Source organism: Hermetia illucens, chromosome 1, assembly GCF_905115235.1.
Source record: "Hermetia illucens chromosome 1, iHerIll2.2.curated.20191125, whole genome shotgun sequence".
In the NCBI taxonomy this organism is placed as follows: domain Eukaryota; kingdom Metazoa; phylum Arthropoda; class Insecta; order Diptera; family Stratiomyidae; genus Hermetia; species Hermetia illucens.
The window spans coordinates 38638279-38654175 of NC_051849.1; the positions used below are offsets into that span (position 1 = coordinate 38638279).

At 44.5% G+C, this 15897-nt stretch overlaps 2 protein-coding genes across 3 annotated transcripts in view; one reads left to right on the forward strand and one right to left on the reverse strand.

The window, feature by feature from the left end:
- Window positions 1-5595, reverse strand: part of LOC119658708 (xenotropic and polytropic retrovirus receptor 1) — a 29090-nt gene extending 23495 nt beyond the window's left edge. Inside the window, exons 1-2 of one of the 2 annotated variants that reach the window (XM_038066330.1) lie at window positions 5450-5595; window positions 5269-5380 (exon numbers count right to left, since the gene is read on the reverse strand). The gene's annotated coding sequence lies outside the window, so the exon portion shown is untranslated. Of the gene's footprint in view, window positions 1-5268 lie in introns of both variants that reach the window. The other variant, XM_038066321.1, reaches the window with a different exon arrangement.
- A 609-nt stretch (window positions 5596-6204) lies between these two features.
- LOC119646803 (DNA replication licensing factor Mcm3) lies at window positions 6205-11925 on the forward strand. Its single transcript, XM_038047395.1, has 7 exons — window positions 6205-6327; window positions 6385-6662; window positions 6720-7629; window positions 7691-7792; window positions 7864-8012; window positions 10807-10891; window positions 10955-11925. Exons 1-7 carry the CDS (start codon window positions 6259-6261, stop codon window positions 11780-11782), a joined length of 2421 nt encoding a protein of 806 aa, XP_037903323.1. The 5' UTR covers window positions 6205-6258; the 3' UTR covers window positions 11783-11925.
- Window positions 11926-15897: the final 3972 nt, after the last annotated feature.

Genomic DNA, 15897 nt, shown 5'->3' on the forward strand with positions numbered 1-15897 from the left:
CCAACAAGAAATTTGACTGAATAAACTGAATAACATAATAGATTGAAGGAAGGGTCGAAAATCACAAAGTGAAAACATGAATGAAATGTGGGCGAAAATTATTTTAAACAATTCTATAAAACAACAGCAGGAGTCTCCATGGGCAACACAGTGTCACCACTGGCGACAGAAATATTTATGGCATATGTAGAATCAATCATTGAAGAAAAGGGGATAATGCCAAGAATTTGGTTCAGATATGTCGATGATATATTTGCAATAGTGGAAAAGGACAAGGTCGACAACATGCTAACAGAAATCAACAGGATATCTCGGTAGATGCCGGATTTTACCTAATACTAGCACTGTGTCAAGGTGTTGGCTCGGACGATCCTACCTACTTCAAAACTAAAGGGGCGCTGGTGATGGCGGCCGGTGGTAGGTCAATGGGAGAATCCGTCGTGAACTCCTCGCAACATCGAGCACGTATACAGAATAGTGTACTTCTGCATGGTTTGAACCAGACTGTGCGAAAGTCCCAGGACATCAAGGGAAGCCGTGAGGGATTTAGGTACAATACCTGTAGCTGACAATATTATGGGAACTACAACCATCCGCTCGAGACGCCAAATTTCTTTGACTTTCTGCGCCAGTGGCTCATAATTCACCTTCTTCTCCACGTATTTCCGTTCGATGCTACTGTTATGGGGGATAGCAACATCAATAATATACGCGGAGCGACCTGTCTTGTCAGCAGGATCACTCTCAAGACCATTCGACATCAACTCTGGCCATCTGGACATCGACTACTAGCCTATGTTGACGATATCGACATCATGGGAAGAACCACCCGAGACGTACAAACTGCCTTCATCCAGATCGAGCAGGCGGCTTGAGGGGCGAAATCTTGGGCTGCACATCAATGAAGGCAAGACAAAATATATGGTGGCAACGTCAGCACCGAAAACCAACCAGTCAACAACATCGAACCGCACTGGTCAAACAGGAAGAATAAGGACAGGAGAATACAACTTTGAGACCGTTGATAACTTCTCCTATCTAGGGCCAAAAATCACAACCGATAATAGCTACGATGATGAAATCCGCGCACGGTTGTTGTCAGCCAACAGAGCCTATTTCAGCGGACAAAAACTGTTCCGCTCGAAACGTCTCACCATAGGGTCAAAGCTCTTACTGTACAAGACAATGATCTTGCCAGTCCTCATGTATTCCTCGGAGACTTGGGTTCTTAGCAAGAAGAATTGCGAGCTTTTGGCCGTATTCGAGAGAAGAATCTTCCGAAGAATTTTTGGCCCCCTACATGAGGATGGACGATTCCGTAGCCTACATAACGATGAAATCTATGAGCGATACCATGACCGTCAGGTTGTGAATAAAATCCGGCTCAATAGGTTACGGTGGGCGGGTCACTTAATCCGTATGGATAAGGATGATCCAGCCCGGAAAGTCTGTAAGGGCAATATCTATGCCGACGAGGCAGACCCTGCCTAAGATGGAGCGATGGCATTGTTTAGGACACCAGACACCTGTTAAGGATATCAAATTGGTGGACCTCGGCGCAAAATCGGCATGTCTGGAGTTGCTTATTAAGGTAGGCCTAGACTGGATACCGGTTGTTGCGCCGTTGATGATGACCCGTCTTGTCAACTAACATTAGGTCAGGGTCGTTGTGTGGAGTATAGCGATCAGTTAGAACTTGCCGGTCGCAATACATGATGTAAGCAGAACTATTAAGTACTGCTTGTGTCTTATATAGGTAAACAGGACATGTTTCCGTGATTAGCCCATGCTTGTATACAAGGTTTTGATGGATAACCTTACATACAGCATTATGTCTGGTGATGTTTTGCACCGGTGCCATAACAGTACAGCCAGAAATGTCTCTGTCAGTCTCTAGCGCCGAACCACACATTCTGCACTGTTCGTTCTCTACCGGTTCTTTATAAGCTCGGGTGGCGACCACGCCATCCTGAATGGCACATATGAACCCCTCTGCCTCAGCAAAGAGCTCCCAGCATACAGCCATATGTTCGACAAATGGCTTTTGGTCCGACTTCACCCCACTCAGAGGATTGAAAGATCGATCCTTCAAGTTAAGTGGAGTCAGCCCACAGTCTGCCTTACAGACAGCCGCATGCAAGGGGCTCGCCTGCTCTTTGCTGTAAAAATAGGCCCGCAGCGAGTCAACTTGGCGATGATGTTGTGCCGCCACGTCAACCACGCCCCTACCTCCAATGTCACGAGACAGGTTCATCCGCTCCACGGCAGACTTTGGATTATACAATCCGAATTTGGACATAGTTGTCCGTATCCGCCGCTGGACGTTTTCCAGATCGGTCTTCGTCCACGGCAATATCCGAATGCATAAGCCAGTGAAGGGATAGCGAATACATTCAACGTGCTTATTTTATTCTTTCCTGAGAGATGCGATTTCAGTACCAGCTTTACACGTCGCAGCAATTCGGACAGCAGAGCATACTTCAGATCACCAACTCAAGCATATGTTCCTTGCAGAATTCCTAGGTACTTGTAGAAGTCAATCTCGGTCATAGTTTCGATGTGGTGGTCGCGAATGCTATGTTCGGCATGCGGGTGCTGAGCTTCCGGTATACCATTTTGTTTAGTTACGGTTGTTGTTTTTAGTTGTCCCACGATGTTCGGTTTACGATGACCATACGTGAAGACGAAAGATGGCTAGGCTCTGGGCTGAACATTTCTACTATTCGCAACAGACTTCTAAGATGGTCGTCAGTACCAGCATACATAAGCTTACTTTATTACAATACCATGCCCTCTAGCATCATTCAATAGCCATTAAAGGGGGTTCAGTTCCATACAAAACCAAAGGGGACTCAATGAATCCCCCTGGAAGATGCCCCTCCGTATACGGATGGGCTCTAAGGTATTAGCACCCTCAGATGTACGCACTGATAAGGTGGTATGCCACCCTTCCATGACTGTCGCCAAAAACTTTTAGTTTCGGATCAATGCGATATAGATGTAGGACATCAGGTATTCTTCGGAGGCTTGGGTTCTTAGCAAGAAGAATTGCGAGCTCTTGGCCGCGTTCAAGAGAAGAATCTTCCGAAGAATTTTTGGCTCCCTACATGAGGATGGACGATTTCGTAGCCTACATAACGACGAAATCTATGAGCGATACCATGACCGTCAGGTTGTGGATAAAATCCGGCTCAATAGGTTACGGTGGGCGGGTTACTTAATCCGTATGGATGAGGGTGATCCAGCCCGGAAAGTCTATAAGGGCAATATCTATGGTAGAAAAAGAAGACGAGGCAGACCCTGTCTAAGATGGAGCAATGGCGTAGGTCAGGACGCCAGACAGCTTTTAGGGATATCGAATTGGTGGACCTCAGCGCAAAACCGGGATGTCTAGAGTTCCTTATTAAGGCAGGCCTAGACCGGATACCGGTTGTTGCGCCGTTGATGATGATGATTATGATATATGCCTCCTCCCGGCCGCTTAGACGTTGTGTTAAGCAGCGGAGCCTGTGACACTCATCCGGAGCTCTGCAGTTTCCATCGTCCACCAATACATAGAAGCTTTGCTACGTCTCGATGCTCTCCTGGGTATGGAGGCTCCGCAGGCTGTCATCAGGTTCATAACTGAATTTATGACAGTGTCAGCTGCAGCGCCACCACCCTCAGGAGCACTCTCCAGCGCGGCCCCACCTGTTCCAAGAGTTTCGATAAATCTGCCGGTGTTCACTTCCGTAACCTTCCATGCAGAGAAAGAGCGCCGGCGTGACGCATACCGAGAATTTGTCTCCACCACTTAGAAGGCAATGAATTGATGGTCGCTTGCCGAGAAGTCTTTCAGAACTCGCAGCCTGCAACGTTGGGGTGGATCCGGTGTTTAGAACTAAATATTCTCGCCGCCATTTCGAGAATTCGTTTCCCTCTGGAGTCTGAGTGAGGCATGCCCCATTTAAGTGATCTAGCATTGAAGTCACCCCCGACCAGGATCCGTCCATCCGTGCCTAAGATAGCGTCCTCCAAAGCATCAAACCTGCATCGAAAGTCCGACATCGTCTCATTCGGCGTAACGTTATCCCTGAATACCGAATCCAAACAAAGCCGCCTCATCGGCGTTGGGTAAGAACCCTAAAAAGTATGCCATTCAGAGCCCATATGGCAGTGGTACCTGATGTGTTAGGGTGCCATGAAACTGGGTCCTTGTTTCAGTACTGCTCATTGACGAGTAGTAAATCAGCTTTGGTCTCCCCAGCAAACTGCGCTAGCAACTCGTGAGCGATTGCACTCCCGTGCATATTGATTTGTAGGATGCGAATCATGTTGACCGCGTCCTAGCTCTTGCCAGTTCAGTTTCAGGGGATTTTGGTTGGTTGGCAGCATTGGTGGCCGTGTTGGTACCAAAGTGATGCAACGGCCTACTTTCATCGTAACAGAGGCCACATTTGTTGCCTACGTAGCAAATTTCTTCGGACCAAGAGGGATAATCTACTTGGCTTAAAATGAGTTTTTAAACTTTTTTAAAGATGACGGTTGGTGTCACTCAGTTCACTTGAGTTAACTTATAATCATTAGAATTCACTCGATGACGTCTTTCCTCTTCGAAGTAATGAAACAAATTAGGCCAATTGTCCAGAACAATGCTAACCAGATTTCCGTTCAGCGTATCATTACAATGGAACGTGCTTCAACACGCCTTAAGAGCTGATTTGAAATTTGATCGGTCCGCCACCGATTTTCATTAAGAACATCAAGGAGTTTGCTGCTTACTAGGTAGCAAATCCAACCTATTTACAGCCAAAAAAGATGCAACCACCTGTTGCATGTTATTCTTGTTTCAGGGCGGGTTTAGTATTAAACGGAAAATAGGGTAACAAAACCACGTGTTGTCGTGAGTTTAGCACTAAATGGAGCTAGCGCCGGCTGAAAACTCTGAATCACTTCTTAAGAACAAAGAATTTCTCCTTTGGTGAACTGAGCTGCACAAAGGGAAAGGAACCGGTTGGCTGTTCCTGTCAGTTTTATTTATTGACGGGAACATCCGTACGATTTACAATATTCTTCAAAGGGTGTTCATTTTCATTTAGAGCAATTCATTATGACATTGCGAGCCAATTACATGAATGAATCGAGGTATGTGCGCCACTCCATTGATGCACCTGAAGTGCTTCCATCCCTTTAGTGCCCCGGGGCAATCAAGACGCAGTTAATCAAGTGGTAATTTTCCAGTAAAGCTAATGTAAACAGACAGTCGAGCATTATCTGATAAGCGCTTACTTGTGATTAGCTTTTCCTGTAACAAGTTCTTGTGATTCAACGCCAACGGGACAATTTCACTGAAATCACCTCCAATGGCGCGCACTCCTCCAATCACTTCATTCAAACGAAACTAAAACAAAATAACGAAAACAGGTCAACAAACTGGAAACGGGAATCACATTGACCATAAATCACAGACCGAATTGGCACAATTCACTCCATATTTGTCGTTTACAACAGAATTAAAACTTCAACGAGGCAAATGCATGTTATTGCACCCGAGCAGCTGATTAGTTTGACATTCGCTCGTGGAACGGCTCCGTTCTTGAGATGGACATAGGTTTACAGGCGACGAAAGCGTGTGGTGGAAAGGGAAAGAATGCGACCTTTCGTCAAGTGAGAAGCAAAACATGCATTCGGCTGGCATTCGACAGAAGGTAAACAAAACAAATTGAGATGAATTAGGGAGAGCAGAGAGAACTCGCCGAAGGAATAGGGCGGTACCTGATGATGAAGTTTCGTTGGATTGTACATGGCGGGCGGTTGGCGCATTATTGGAAACGGATTTCAAAGGTTGGTCCAAGAACAAATTAAGGAAATTACCTTCTTTTCTCAGTTTAAAATTTCTTCATTCCTAGTTGGAATATTAAAAGTTTGCCTCCCTTAATCATGCGGGTATGAATTGTTGCCAAAAACGCCACCAATGTGTGCACTATTGACCCGCATTTAATGCAACTAATTGGCCGCTTTGAACAAGGTTTCTGAGAATTCAATTAGCTTCAGCGAGTTCCCCGACTAACATCGTGATTTTATATTCTTCAAACAATACAGTTGAAAAGTTTTTCATTCATAAAAAATAGCCAATTAGCACCACTTCGCTCGCCCTAACCGAACCCTCAAAACTTCGCTTCATCTTCAACAAACTTCACGTTATTATTTTCGCGCCAAATGCAATACCGCGTTCGTCTTCGAGTGGTGTGTTGATTTCCGCGATATATTTCCATAAAAATGATGGTTGACGACGAACAGAGGCTGCGAGATGCCCAATTGGAGTATCTTAACTTCCTGGACGACGAGGTAACAAAGTGTAATAGTTCTAGTCTTGAAGTTCGTTTAATTTGTTGAAAATTCTAGGAGGACCAAGGTGTGTACACGAACCATGTCAAGGATATGATCTCAGAGGGCAGTCGCCGGATATTGGTGAACATAAACGACTTAAGACGCAAGAATGTTGGCCGGGCACAAGCCTTGCTTCGAAAAGCCGACGAGGAGATCCTGGCTTTCAACAGGGCCTTGAAGGAGTTCATCGCGTCAATCCAGCCGGACTTAGCTAAAGTCGAGGAGAATTTCTACGTCGGATTCGATGGATGCTTCGGGGACAGATACTTGACTCCTAGGACGCTAACTTCAAAGTGGGTTTTCGAAGAACCATTGTGTTTATGTATTTTAAAATCTATTGTCCGTTTCAGGTACATTGGCAGTCTCCTTTGTGTCGAAGGCATCGTCACCAAAGTTTCACTTGTCCGACCTAAAATTATGCACAGCGTCCACTACTGTCCAGCTACAAAGAAAATTATCGAACGAAAGCATTCAGATCTCCTATCGCTCGAAGGAGCAACAAACAGAGGTGCCTATCCCACTAAGGACGAAGATGGAAACCTTTTGGAGACCGAGTTCGGTCTCTCAGTTTACCGAGATCATCAAGTCATCACTTTACAAGAAATGCCTGAAAACTCACCGGCAGGACAACTCCCGCGTTCAGTTGACATCATTTGCGACGATGATTTGGTGGATCAGTGCAAGCCAGGTGACCGTATCAAGGCCGTAGCCAGCTACCGCTGCATCCCATCGAAAAACGGTGGATTCACGTCCGGAACATTCCAAGCGGTCCTCATTGCAAACAGCATTGCGCAGATGAATAAGGAAACTGATCTCTCGATCTCGCGGGAGGAGGTCAATCTCTGCAAGAAACTGGCCAAGGACTCTGATATCTTTGAGTTGCTTTCGAAGAGCTTGGCACCGTCTATCCATGGCCAGCATTACGTGAAGAAGGCGATTTTGTGTTTGCTGCTTGGTGGCACGGAGAAGAACTTGATGAATGGCACTCGGCTGAGAGGAGACATAAATATTCTGTTGATAGGCGACCCTAGTGTTGCGAAGTCACAGCTGTTGCGCTATGTTCTGCTCATCGCTCCAAGGGCGATTCCGACTACTGGTCGAGGATCGAGTGGTGTCGGTTTAACGGCTGCGGTAACCACTGATCAAGAGACTGGAGAAAGGAAGTTGGAAGCTGGTGCTATGGTTCTGGCAGATCGGGGAGTCGTTTGCATTGATGAGTTTGATAAAATGAGCGATATCGACAGGACGGCAATACACGAGGTAATTTATTTTTTACGCAAACACGAGATAAAGTTGGTTAAATAATGTTTTACGATCGCAGGTAATGGAACAAGGTCGGGTTACAATATCAAAAGCTGGTATTCACGCTTCCCTAAACGCTCGTTGTTCAGTGTTAGCCGCTGCAAATCCTGTTTATGGAAAGGTAAGATTACTAACAATTCTATGTTGGTTTTTGATCGCACTAATGTTCGTTTTGTTGTCGGTTCCCCACAGTACGATCAATACAAAACTCCAATGGAGAACATTGGATTGCAGGATTCGCTGTTGACTAGGTTCGATTTGCTTTTCGTAATGTTGGATAACATCGACAAAGAAAATGATAAAACCATTGCAGACCATGTAGTTAGGATGCATCGTTACAGGTTAGTCTCCTTTTTGACTTTGAATTTTTTCCAGAAGGAAGGTCTCTTTGAAGTCAATTCATAATTTCCTTCTCGCGACAAATTTGTTTTGCAACGATCGAGAAATAAGTGATCATTACTTTGACGAACCCAATCCTAGAAACTAACGAACCAAAAAATCTGAAATCAAGGGGCTGCCATTACATGGTGCCTAGGATCTGAAATACCCTCCATAACGACATCTTTTCAAATAAAGTTAAACTTAATATATTACTATAATTTATATATATGTTTACTATGATTGGCTGCAAAACCCCCCTTAAGTTCATTGTAACACCACCTAGCAGCAATATAGGCTATAACATAGAGCATGATCCTGCTAAGTTTGGTGAAAATCGCACCATTGCAAATATAGTTATAATAGGTCAAAATGAAAGATTGCCTTGGAAGATATTTTTCCTTTTTTATTGGCTAAAAGTATCTAATTTATACAAATCCGTATTTCGGGGGCCAACTGTCCCCTTCTTGAGTGTTTTATCTTCTGAAAAATTTCCTCCATCATTTGGGTCTGTATAGCTGTTCCTGTGATTATAGTATCTTTAATTAGGCTTCTATTCTGCTCCACCAAAGTGGAAAAATTGTTGCCCATGTCTGTGTTTAGCCTTTTTTCCGGGGAATTTTCGAAATGTGGAGACTCTTCTAGGAATCTAGTCTCCCAACGTCGTTCACTTTCTTCAAGATATTGGCGTTGTCTAACGACAAATGGTGTCCCTGCTCTATCATACGTCTGGCAACCATGGGCCTTATGCGTGTGTTATTCTTTTTTTTAGCGGATTCGGCCTCCTTTAAGTGTTCTAACACCCTGGTGTGCACTAGCCGATTTGTTTGCCCTACGTAAATCTGGTCGCAGTCTGGGCAGGAGCCGCTTTTTCTCGTACACTCTTTTTTGTCCTAAGTAGGTATCGTCTGCTGGTCGAGGTGACCCGGAATCCACGTTTGTGTAGCCGCCCGACCCGAATAGGTTAATGTTATCCATTACCTCGGTTCTGTGTTCATCTCCTGGGGGAGTGTTGAAAGTTGCTGTCTTGAGGCTTGGCGTAGTTTCTTTCTAATTTTCGATGAGGTTCCTTTTGTATCCGGTTTTCTTGGCTGTTTCCAGGATGTAGTTCATTTCTAAATTTCTTCTCTCCTCATTGAGCGGTGTTGTGATCATCGATTCACAGATGGTCACAAAATTGTATGCCGCCATTTTATAGTGGAAATCGTGGTTCGAGGTGTATGTGGTTCGGTGTGCCTGGGTCGGTTTCGGGTAGATGTCGAATTCAATCAATCCCGGATTATTTTTACGTCTAGGGACGGTATCTCCCCTTCCTTTTCGATCTCCATGGTTAAATCGATGTTCCTATGTGCCCCTATGTGTGGTTGAGTTTCTCGAGGATTGTTCCAGCTTCTTCCCTTTTGATAATTGCTAATACATCATCCACGTATTTGATCCAGAATCTCGGGAGTGCCCCAGCTTTCTCGAGTTAATTCTCCAGGTTCCCCATAAATACCTCGGATAGCAGCGGTGAGAGGGGTTGCCCATTGCTGCCTCGGAGGTTGTTTTATAAAATTTATTCCCGAATGTGAAATAGGATTCACTCAAGCACGTGAAGGTCAGTTTCTTATACATTTTAGCCTTCTTCCTCCATTCGGATGAGTTTTCGTGTGTCGTCATCGATCCCTCGAACAAGTGTAGAGCTTGGGAACAGCGCTTTTACGTCGAAGGATACTAATATTTCATATTCCCCCGGCCTCGTTAAGTCAATTACCTCTCTGCCGTTTCCCACTGCGCGTTTTCTTATTTTTAGGCCTAACCTTTTGACTTCTTCCAAGAGCCACTTCGCAATATTTTGGGTCGGTGAATTCGTTGCTGCGATTATCTCAAAGTTGTCGCTTCTTTGCAAATTCAAGACTTTGAATGTCAATATCACGCGAAAGTCGATATTCTCACATAATATATGCTTATGTTAGGTGCTGCGTACTGACTGGACAAATGCACATTCAAATACCTTTATATAAGAAATACACAAAACCTTTCATACCTGAAGCGTCCAATTTTCAGCTTGATTTCAAGGTTTTCGTCCAGGAAAAGGGCAACGTTTGCTTCTGTCGTGAACAGGCGGGTAACATCTTGTTTAATATCCACGAGGTTTATGAGGCCCCAAACCTGATAGTCATCGTAATCGATTTCAACATCTAAGTCGCCAGTGAAAACCACTTCATTGCAATCCTATAGACGATTAGTATCTGCGCTCCTGTTTTGCAATTAATATTGAGGGGTTTTTTGAGGTATTGTCTTCCCTAGTTTATCGCGTATGTAATGTCTGGTCGTGTTTTTGCACAGAAAATTAAACTCTCAAAATGTTGACGGTAAGTTACGAACACCGATCCTTCGGTATTTTCCTTGTTCCTCCGGAAGTTAAATTCATGACGTGGGTCGGCAGGTATTGCTTGATCACATTTAAACGGGTTAAGGCTTGGTGCAAGAAGGTCATCTACGGCTCAAACACTCGGCCTGCAGTTCTAAAAATATTTTGCTATTGTTCGATTTCTTGCCCCCTTCCCTTTGGCGAAGTCTTCAATTTCTAATTGAAACCTCACGTCCATTATATTGTATTAATAATAGGGTCCTGCTGTGTGGCTCAACAGTGGATATAGCAACGCAATTATCATTTTGATCATATCTCACTACGAACTTTGATTTTGGATTCTTACTTTTAAAAACATAAACTTCTTAAGTTTTATATTACATTATTTTTTTTCTCTTTATTAGAAATCCTCTAGAACAAGATGGAGAAGTTACGTGCACAGGTTCATCTTACGAGGATACCCTGTCCATGGCTAACAATGTAAAAGAAGTATGTTACCCCAAGATATAATTGTTTGAATTTTATTTAAATAATCAAATGTTTTTTTCACAGGAAAAACAAGGGATCGCTATTTACGAAAAGTACAACGCTTCTTTGCATGGAAAGTTACGTTCCAAAAGTGAAAAGGTCCTAACAGTTGATTTCATGCGAAAATACATTCACATTGCGAAATGTTTGAAACCAAAACTCAGCGAGCAGGCATGTGAAGTGATTGCCAATGAATATTCAAGGCTCCGAACTCAAGAAATCATGGAATCGAACGTTATGCGTACCCAACCAGTGACTGTGCGAACTTTGGAAACATTGATCCGTTTAGCGACGGCCCACGCTAAGGCCAGACTATCAAATATCGTGACCTCACAAGATGCCAAAATCGCAATCGAACTAGTACAGTACGCCTACTTCAAGAAAGTCCTAGAGAAAGAGAAACGTAAGCGTAATCGCGACGACGAGGACGACAGTAGCAAGGCCGACGATAACGAAACAACAGATTCAGAACCTGCTTCGACCACAAAACGACACAAGCCTGAAGATACCATGCTGCAAGACAGCGAGGAAACCACCACAGATATTGTGGACAGAGACGAAGCCGCCACCCCTGCTAAGAGCCGCCGTTTGGAAAGTACAACCGGTGAAAGTAAAACCACGAGGAGTAGTACACAAACAATATCGAAAGAACGTTTGGAAATTTTCAAAACCAACTTGAGCTCCTGCTTCCGTAAAATGAGGGAACAAAGTTTGCCAAAGCAGACACTGGTTGAACATATCAATGAAAATGTCTCGGATGCATTTTCTGAAGGAGAAATCGATGCAGCAATCAGTCAAATGACTGAGGACAATCAAATTATGTTAGCAGATGGGGTTGTTTTCCTGATCTAGAGGTTTTTTCCGTTTAATAAGATCTTTTGGTCTAGTGTATGTAGCCTGTTAAGTTCCGTATTTATAGACTCAAACTGGTATTTCGTTTTGTATTCTATAGTGACACAAATCTACTGTTCATTAAAGTTTGTACCATGTTTATAGCAATTGTGTTTTATTTCATCAAGTATTTTCTGCTCGAAATGGGATTTTCGCAAAGCCTATCGTTGACGTAATCCCGCAGGTTCTCAATAATATTGTAGTCCGAATTCACTGTTTTGGCATATCTTAAATTTTTGGCAAGTACTAAATTTCTCTGCACTGGCATGAAGATTTTTCTTATATATCGATGTACATATTCGCACCCATATTTCTTTCCACAAATAGCATATTACTCACCCCGGCGCCGCTTTTGGAGGCTATGTATTATAATTGGACCCTCAAAGTATCCGTTTTCATCAGGCTACGTCCATAGACTCCTCTTTTGATGCGTATGGTGAATTTAAGATGTCTCAAGTTTCTCTGGCCAACCGTGTACAAATTGTTATTCGCGACTGCTTGCAGGAATGGCTTAAGAATATAAGAATGATTATTGGATAGATATTTCTGCACGGAAATCCGAAACAAACGCATCACTATTCCCTAAAAATATGTTCTCTGCATGATACTTTGCTTTCGAATTGGATTCAAACTATCTATCTAGGGAAACCGAGGAACCGTTAACTCATACGAAAGTGAAGGAAAGAGAGAAACATATTCAACAGCGTATGTGACCCCATGTGTAATCGAATACCGTACAACTATATAGAAGAAAAAGGCCGGAATCTATGGAGCCGCCTGCTAACGCCTTCAAAATTCTTTTCTAACTACCAGAAACAAAACCATCTCCGAGGTAGGACCCGGTTGGCCAACAATACCTTAGGAACAGTACTTCTATATACTACGACACCGCCCGTTATTTCGTAGGATAAAAAAACAGAGGACTTGGTGGTTTCGTCCAAACACAAAACCTTATAAAATAGACTCAATGTCTGTCTGTCACACCCAATTTACTCGAAAACGACTAAACAAATTATCACGAAATTTGGTAAGAAGGTATGGTCTGTGAATCCCTTTACATGTAGCCAGTGGTGCCATTTTGTGCTTAGTTTGGCGAGGAGCTCCTCATACGTGGGAAAGGGAGGTGTAATTTTTTCTTCACCAAATATGGTCATGCTGAACTAGTACTTGATGATGTTGTTTTTGATATTGGGTGAAACATAGAGGGGTGAGGGCTCAAAATGTATGGCCCAAAAAGTGAAACAGGTCCCGTTCCTAGAACCTATCCCACCAAAAAATCTGAAAAACGTCACAGTGATGCATCTATATGAAATCTAAGCCTCAAAATACATCCCGTTCCAATATATAAACAAATAAAATTAATAACAGTATATTACCATGCATTAAAAATTTACCGGCGGGGTCATGGGGACGCATTATTTTTCCTTTTTCGGCATTTTTAGTTATTTGCATATTAGTGTCAATTACTCGAGGTAGATTGCCTGACTTCTACCCTGGGAGCAGCGTGACCGAAGCGGCAAAAAACAACAATTTTGCGAAAACAACAATTTTTATTAAACCTATAAAAATATAATGCTAAATTAACCTAACTTAAGTACTACCTTAACAGCCTAGCTTAATCTAAGGTAAAATCTATGGCTTAAACTAACTTATCGCTAAAGAATAATTGAAAAAATATGTGAAATGTTATCTGGAGGAAAAGTCGAAAAAAAACCTCCATTAGCTAAATTTTTATAAAAGCGGGCGGGCGGGGAGGGAACTAAGATGTGGGATGGGATGGGGGGCATGCGGGAGGGGTTTGGGAAAGGGAGCTAGGAGTGGCGCTAAGGATGGGTAGGTTTTGTAAACTGGGATGAGGAGTATCTACCGTTGTAGAGGATTACTCTACCGCCGGGGTCGAAGAGAAGGTTACGGGCTTGGAGAGATGTGAGGATTTGTGGGAACAGATGAGTTCGTAGAAGATTCTCTTCGACGATCTCGATCTGCATGGCCTGGGAGATGAGTGGATTTGGGTGGGATCTGGATTTTTCCAGGAATTTGAGGGCATGACGGGCTAGGACTGCGTCGATGCGGGGCGTTTGAGAGGAGTCGTAGAGGATCTGGTTGGAGATGTATTTGGAGCGGTCTTCGTTCTTGTAGATGTTGGTACAATGGCGGAGGATTCTGCGCTCTTTGAGGCGGATTCGTTCCATTTGGTGAGGGGAAGTGTCGGACCAGAAGATGAAGCCGAAAACGAGGAGGGGACGGATAAGCTGTTTACAGCAAAACAGCTTGACTTTCTGAGGAGTTGGACTGGTGTATTTTAGGATTGGGTAGAGGGATTTGAAGGCTCCTGTTGCACGGTTCAGTGCCTTCGTGATATGTGGGATGTGGGATAGGCGGGAGTTAATTGTCACCCCAAGGTAGGTGACTTCCTTGACGGTTGGGATGGTGTCGTTGTGGATCTTCAGGGATAGGGTTGAAATGTCGTTCCTCATTTTCGGCGTCATCTTAGCGGTACCATGGAATACGATGGTTTCGCATTTTTGCGGGTTCAGGGATAGTTTCCATCGGGTGAAGTACCGGTAGAGCTCGTCCAAATAGGAATTCAGGCGGGCTTCACCGGCAGGGATGTTTCTGGTGGAGGTGTAGAGGATGAGATCATCCGCGTATTGAAGGATTTGGATTGGATTTGGGTGTGGAGTTGGTTTGGGAAGGTCTGCGGTAAACAGGGAAAAGAGGGTGGCGGAGAGGACTGACCCCTGAGGGATGCCAGCCGGGCTAGAATATGGGGAGGAGAGGTGTTCACGGAGTTGGACTTGGGATTTCCGCCCATCAAGGAAGCTAAGAATTAGCTTACAGAGGTGCGGATGGAACTGGAGGACTTCAGAAAGCTTGTATGCGAGACCGTATTGCCATACGGAGTCGAAAGCCTTCTTTATGTCGAGGAGACAGGCTATGGTCGGAGCGTTCCGGTTGAGACCGAGAAGGACGTCCGATTTGAGTACGAGCAGCGCATGCTCGACTGAATGTTTGGGACGGTTAGCGAATTGGAATTGTGGGATGGAATGATTGGAGTCACAGTGCTCGTCGATAGAGACTTTGATGATCCGCTCGAAAATCTTGGCGGAGGAAGAGAGGATTGAGATAGGCCTGTAGCTATCGGGATTTAGTGGATTTTGGTTTTTCTTGGGGATAGGAACAATTCGAGCACTCTTCCAATCTGTTGGGAAGTGGGCGTTGATAAGGCAGTGGTTGATGATGGAGGACATAATGGGGGCGATGCTTGGGGCGCATTTCTTAAGGACGATGGAGGGGATTTTGTCAAGCCCGACTGATTTCTTGTTTTTGGAGGCGGCGATGGCCGCCTTGACCGAGTCTGGACTGACAAAGTGGATGGGGGGGATATTCTCTCGCTGACTTGGGTCGGCGAGAGCATGGTTGAAGGGGTTTTGTGTGGGTTGGGGAATGAGGTAGGAAGGATTGGTTAAGAGTTGGGAGATCTTTCCGTTTACCTCGTTATCAAAACTTGGTTCACGGAAGTGGAGGGCGCAGTGGTGGGCTTGCAGGAAGTGGTCGGCGAGGTATTTGACTTTTTCTGTGGGCGGGATGTTTTGGGGAAGGATCGCGTTTTGTTGGACAGATTTGCCCAAACGCGGGCAGGTTTTTCTGAGTTCCCTGTATGTGCCAGGGTTTAGCTCAGTGTTGGAGAGGCGGTTGTGGAGATATTGGGTGTACAGGGTGAGGATTCGTTCGCGAATGGACTTGTCCAATTCGCGGATTTCTGTGAGGAGGTGAGAGGATTGCGGAGAGTATCTATTCCTAAATAATCTCCGTCTGAGGGTCTTTTTATATTGGATGTCGGATAGGATATCATCGGGAAGGGTGATTAGGTTACGGTAATTTAAGGGACGGGAAGGGATGAGTTCGTCGCATACTTGCCGAACTGCTTCGGTGTATTGGCGAACTGTCAGGTCTATGGAGTCGTTAGGAACTGTACAGTTGGATGGGAGTAGTAGAGGTTGAAGTTTGGACTTGAGGGCAAGGTTGATGTGTTTCCAGTTTGCACGCTGGAAGTCAGGAACTGAGGGTGGGGT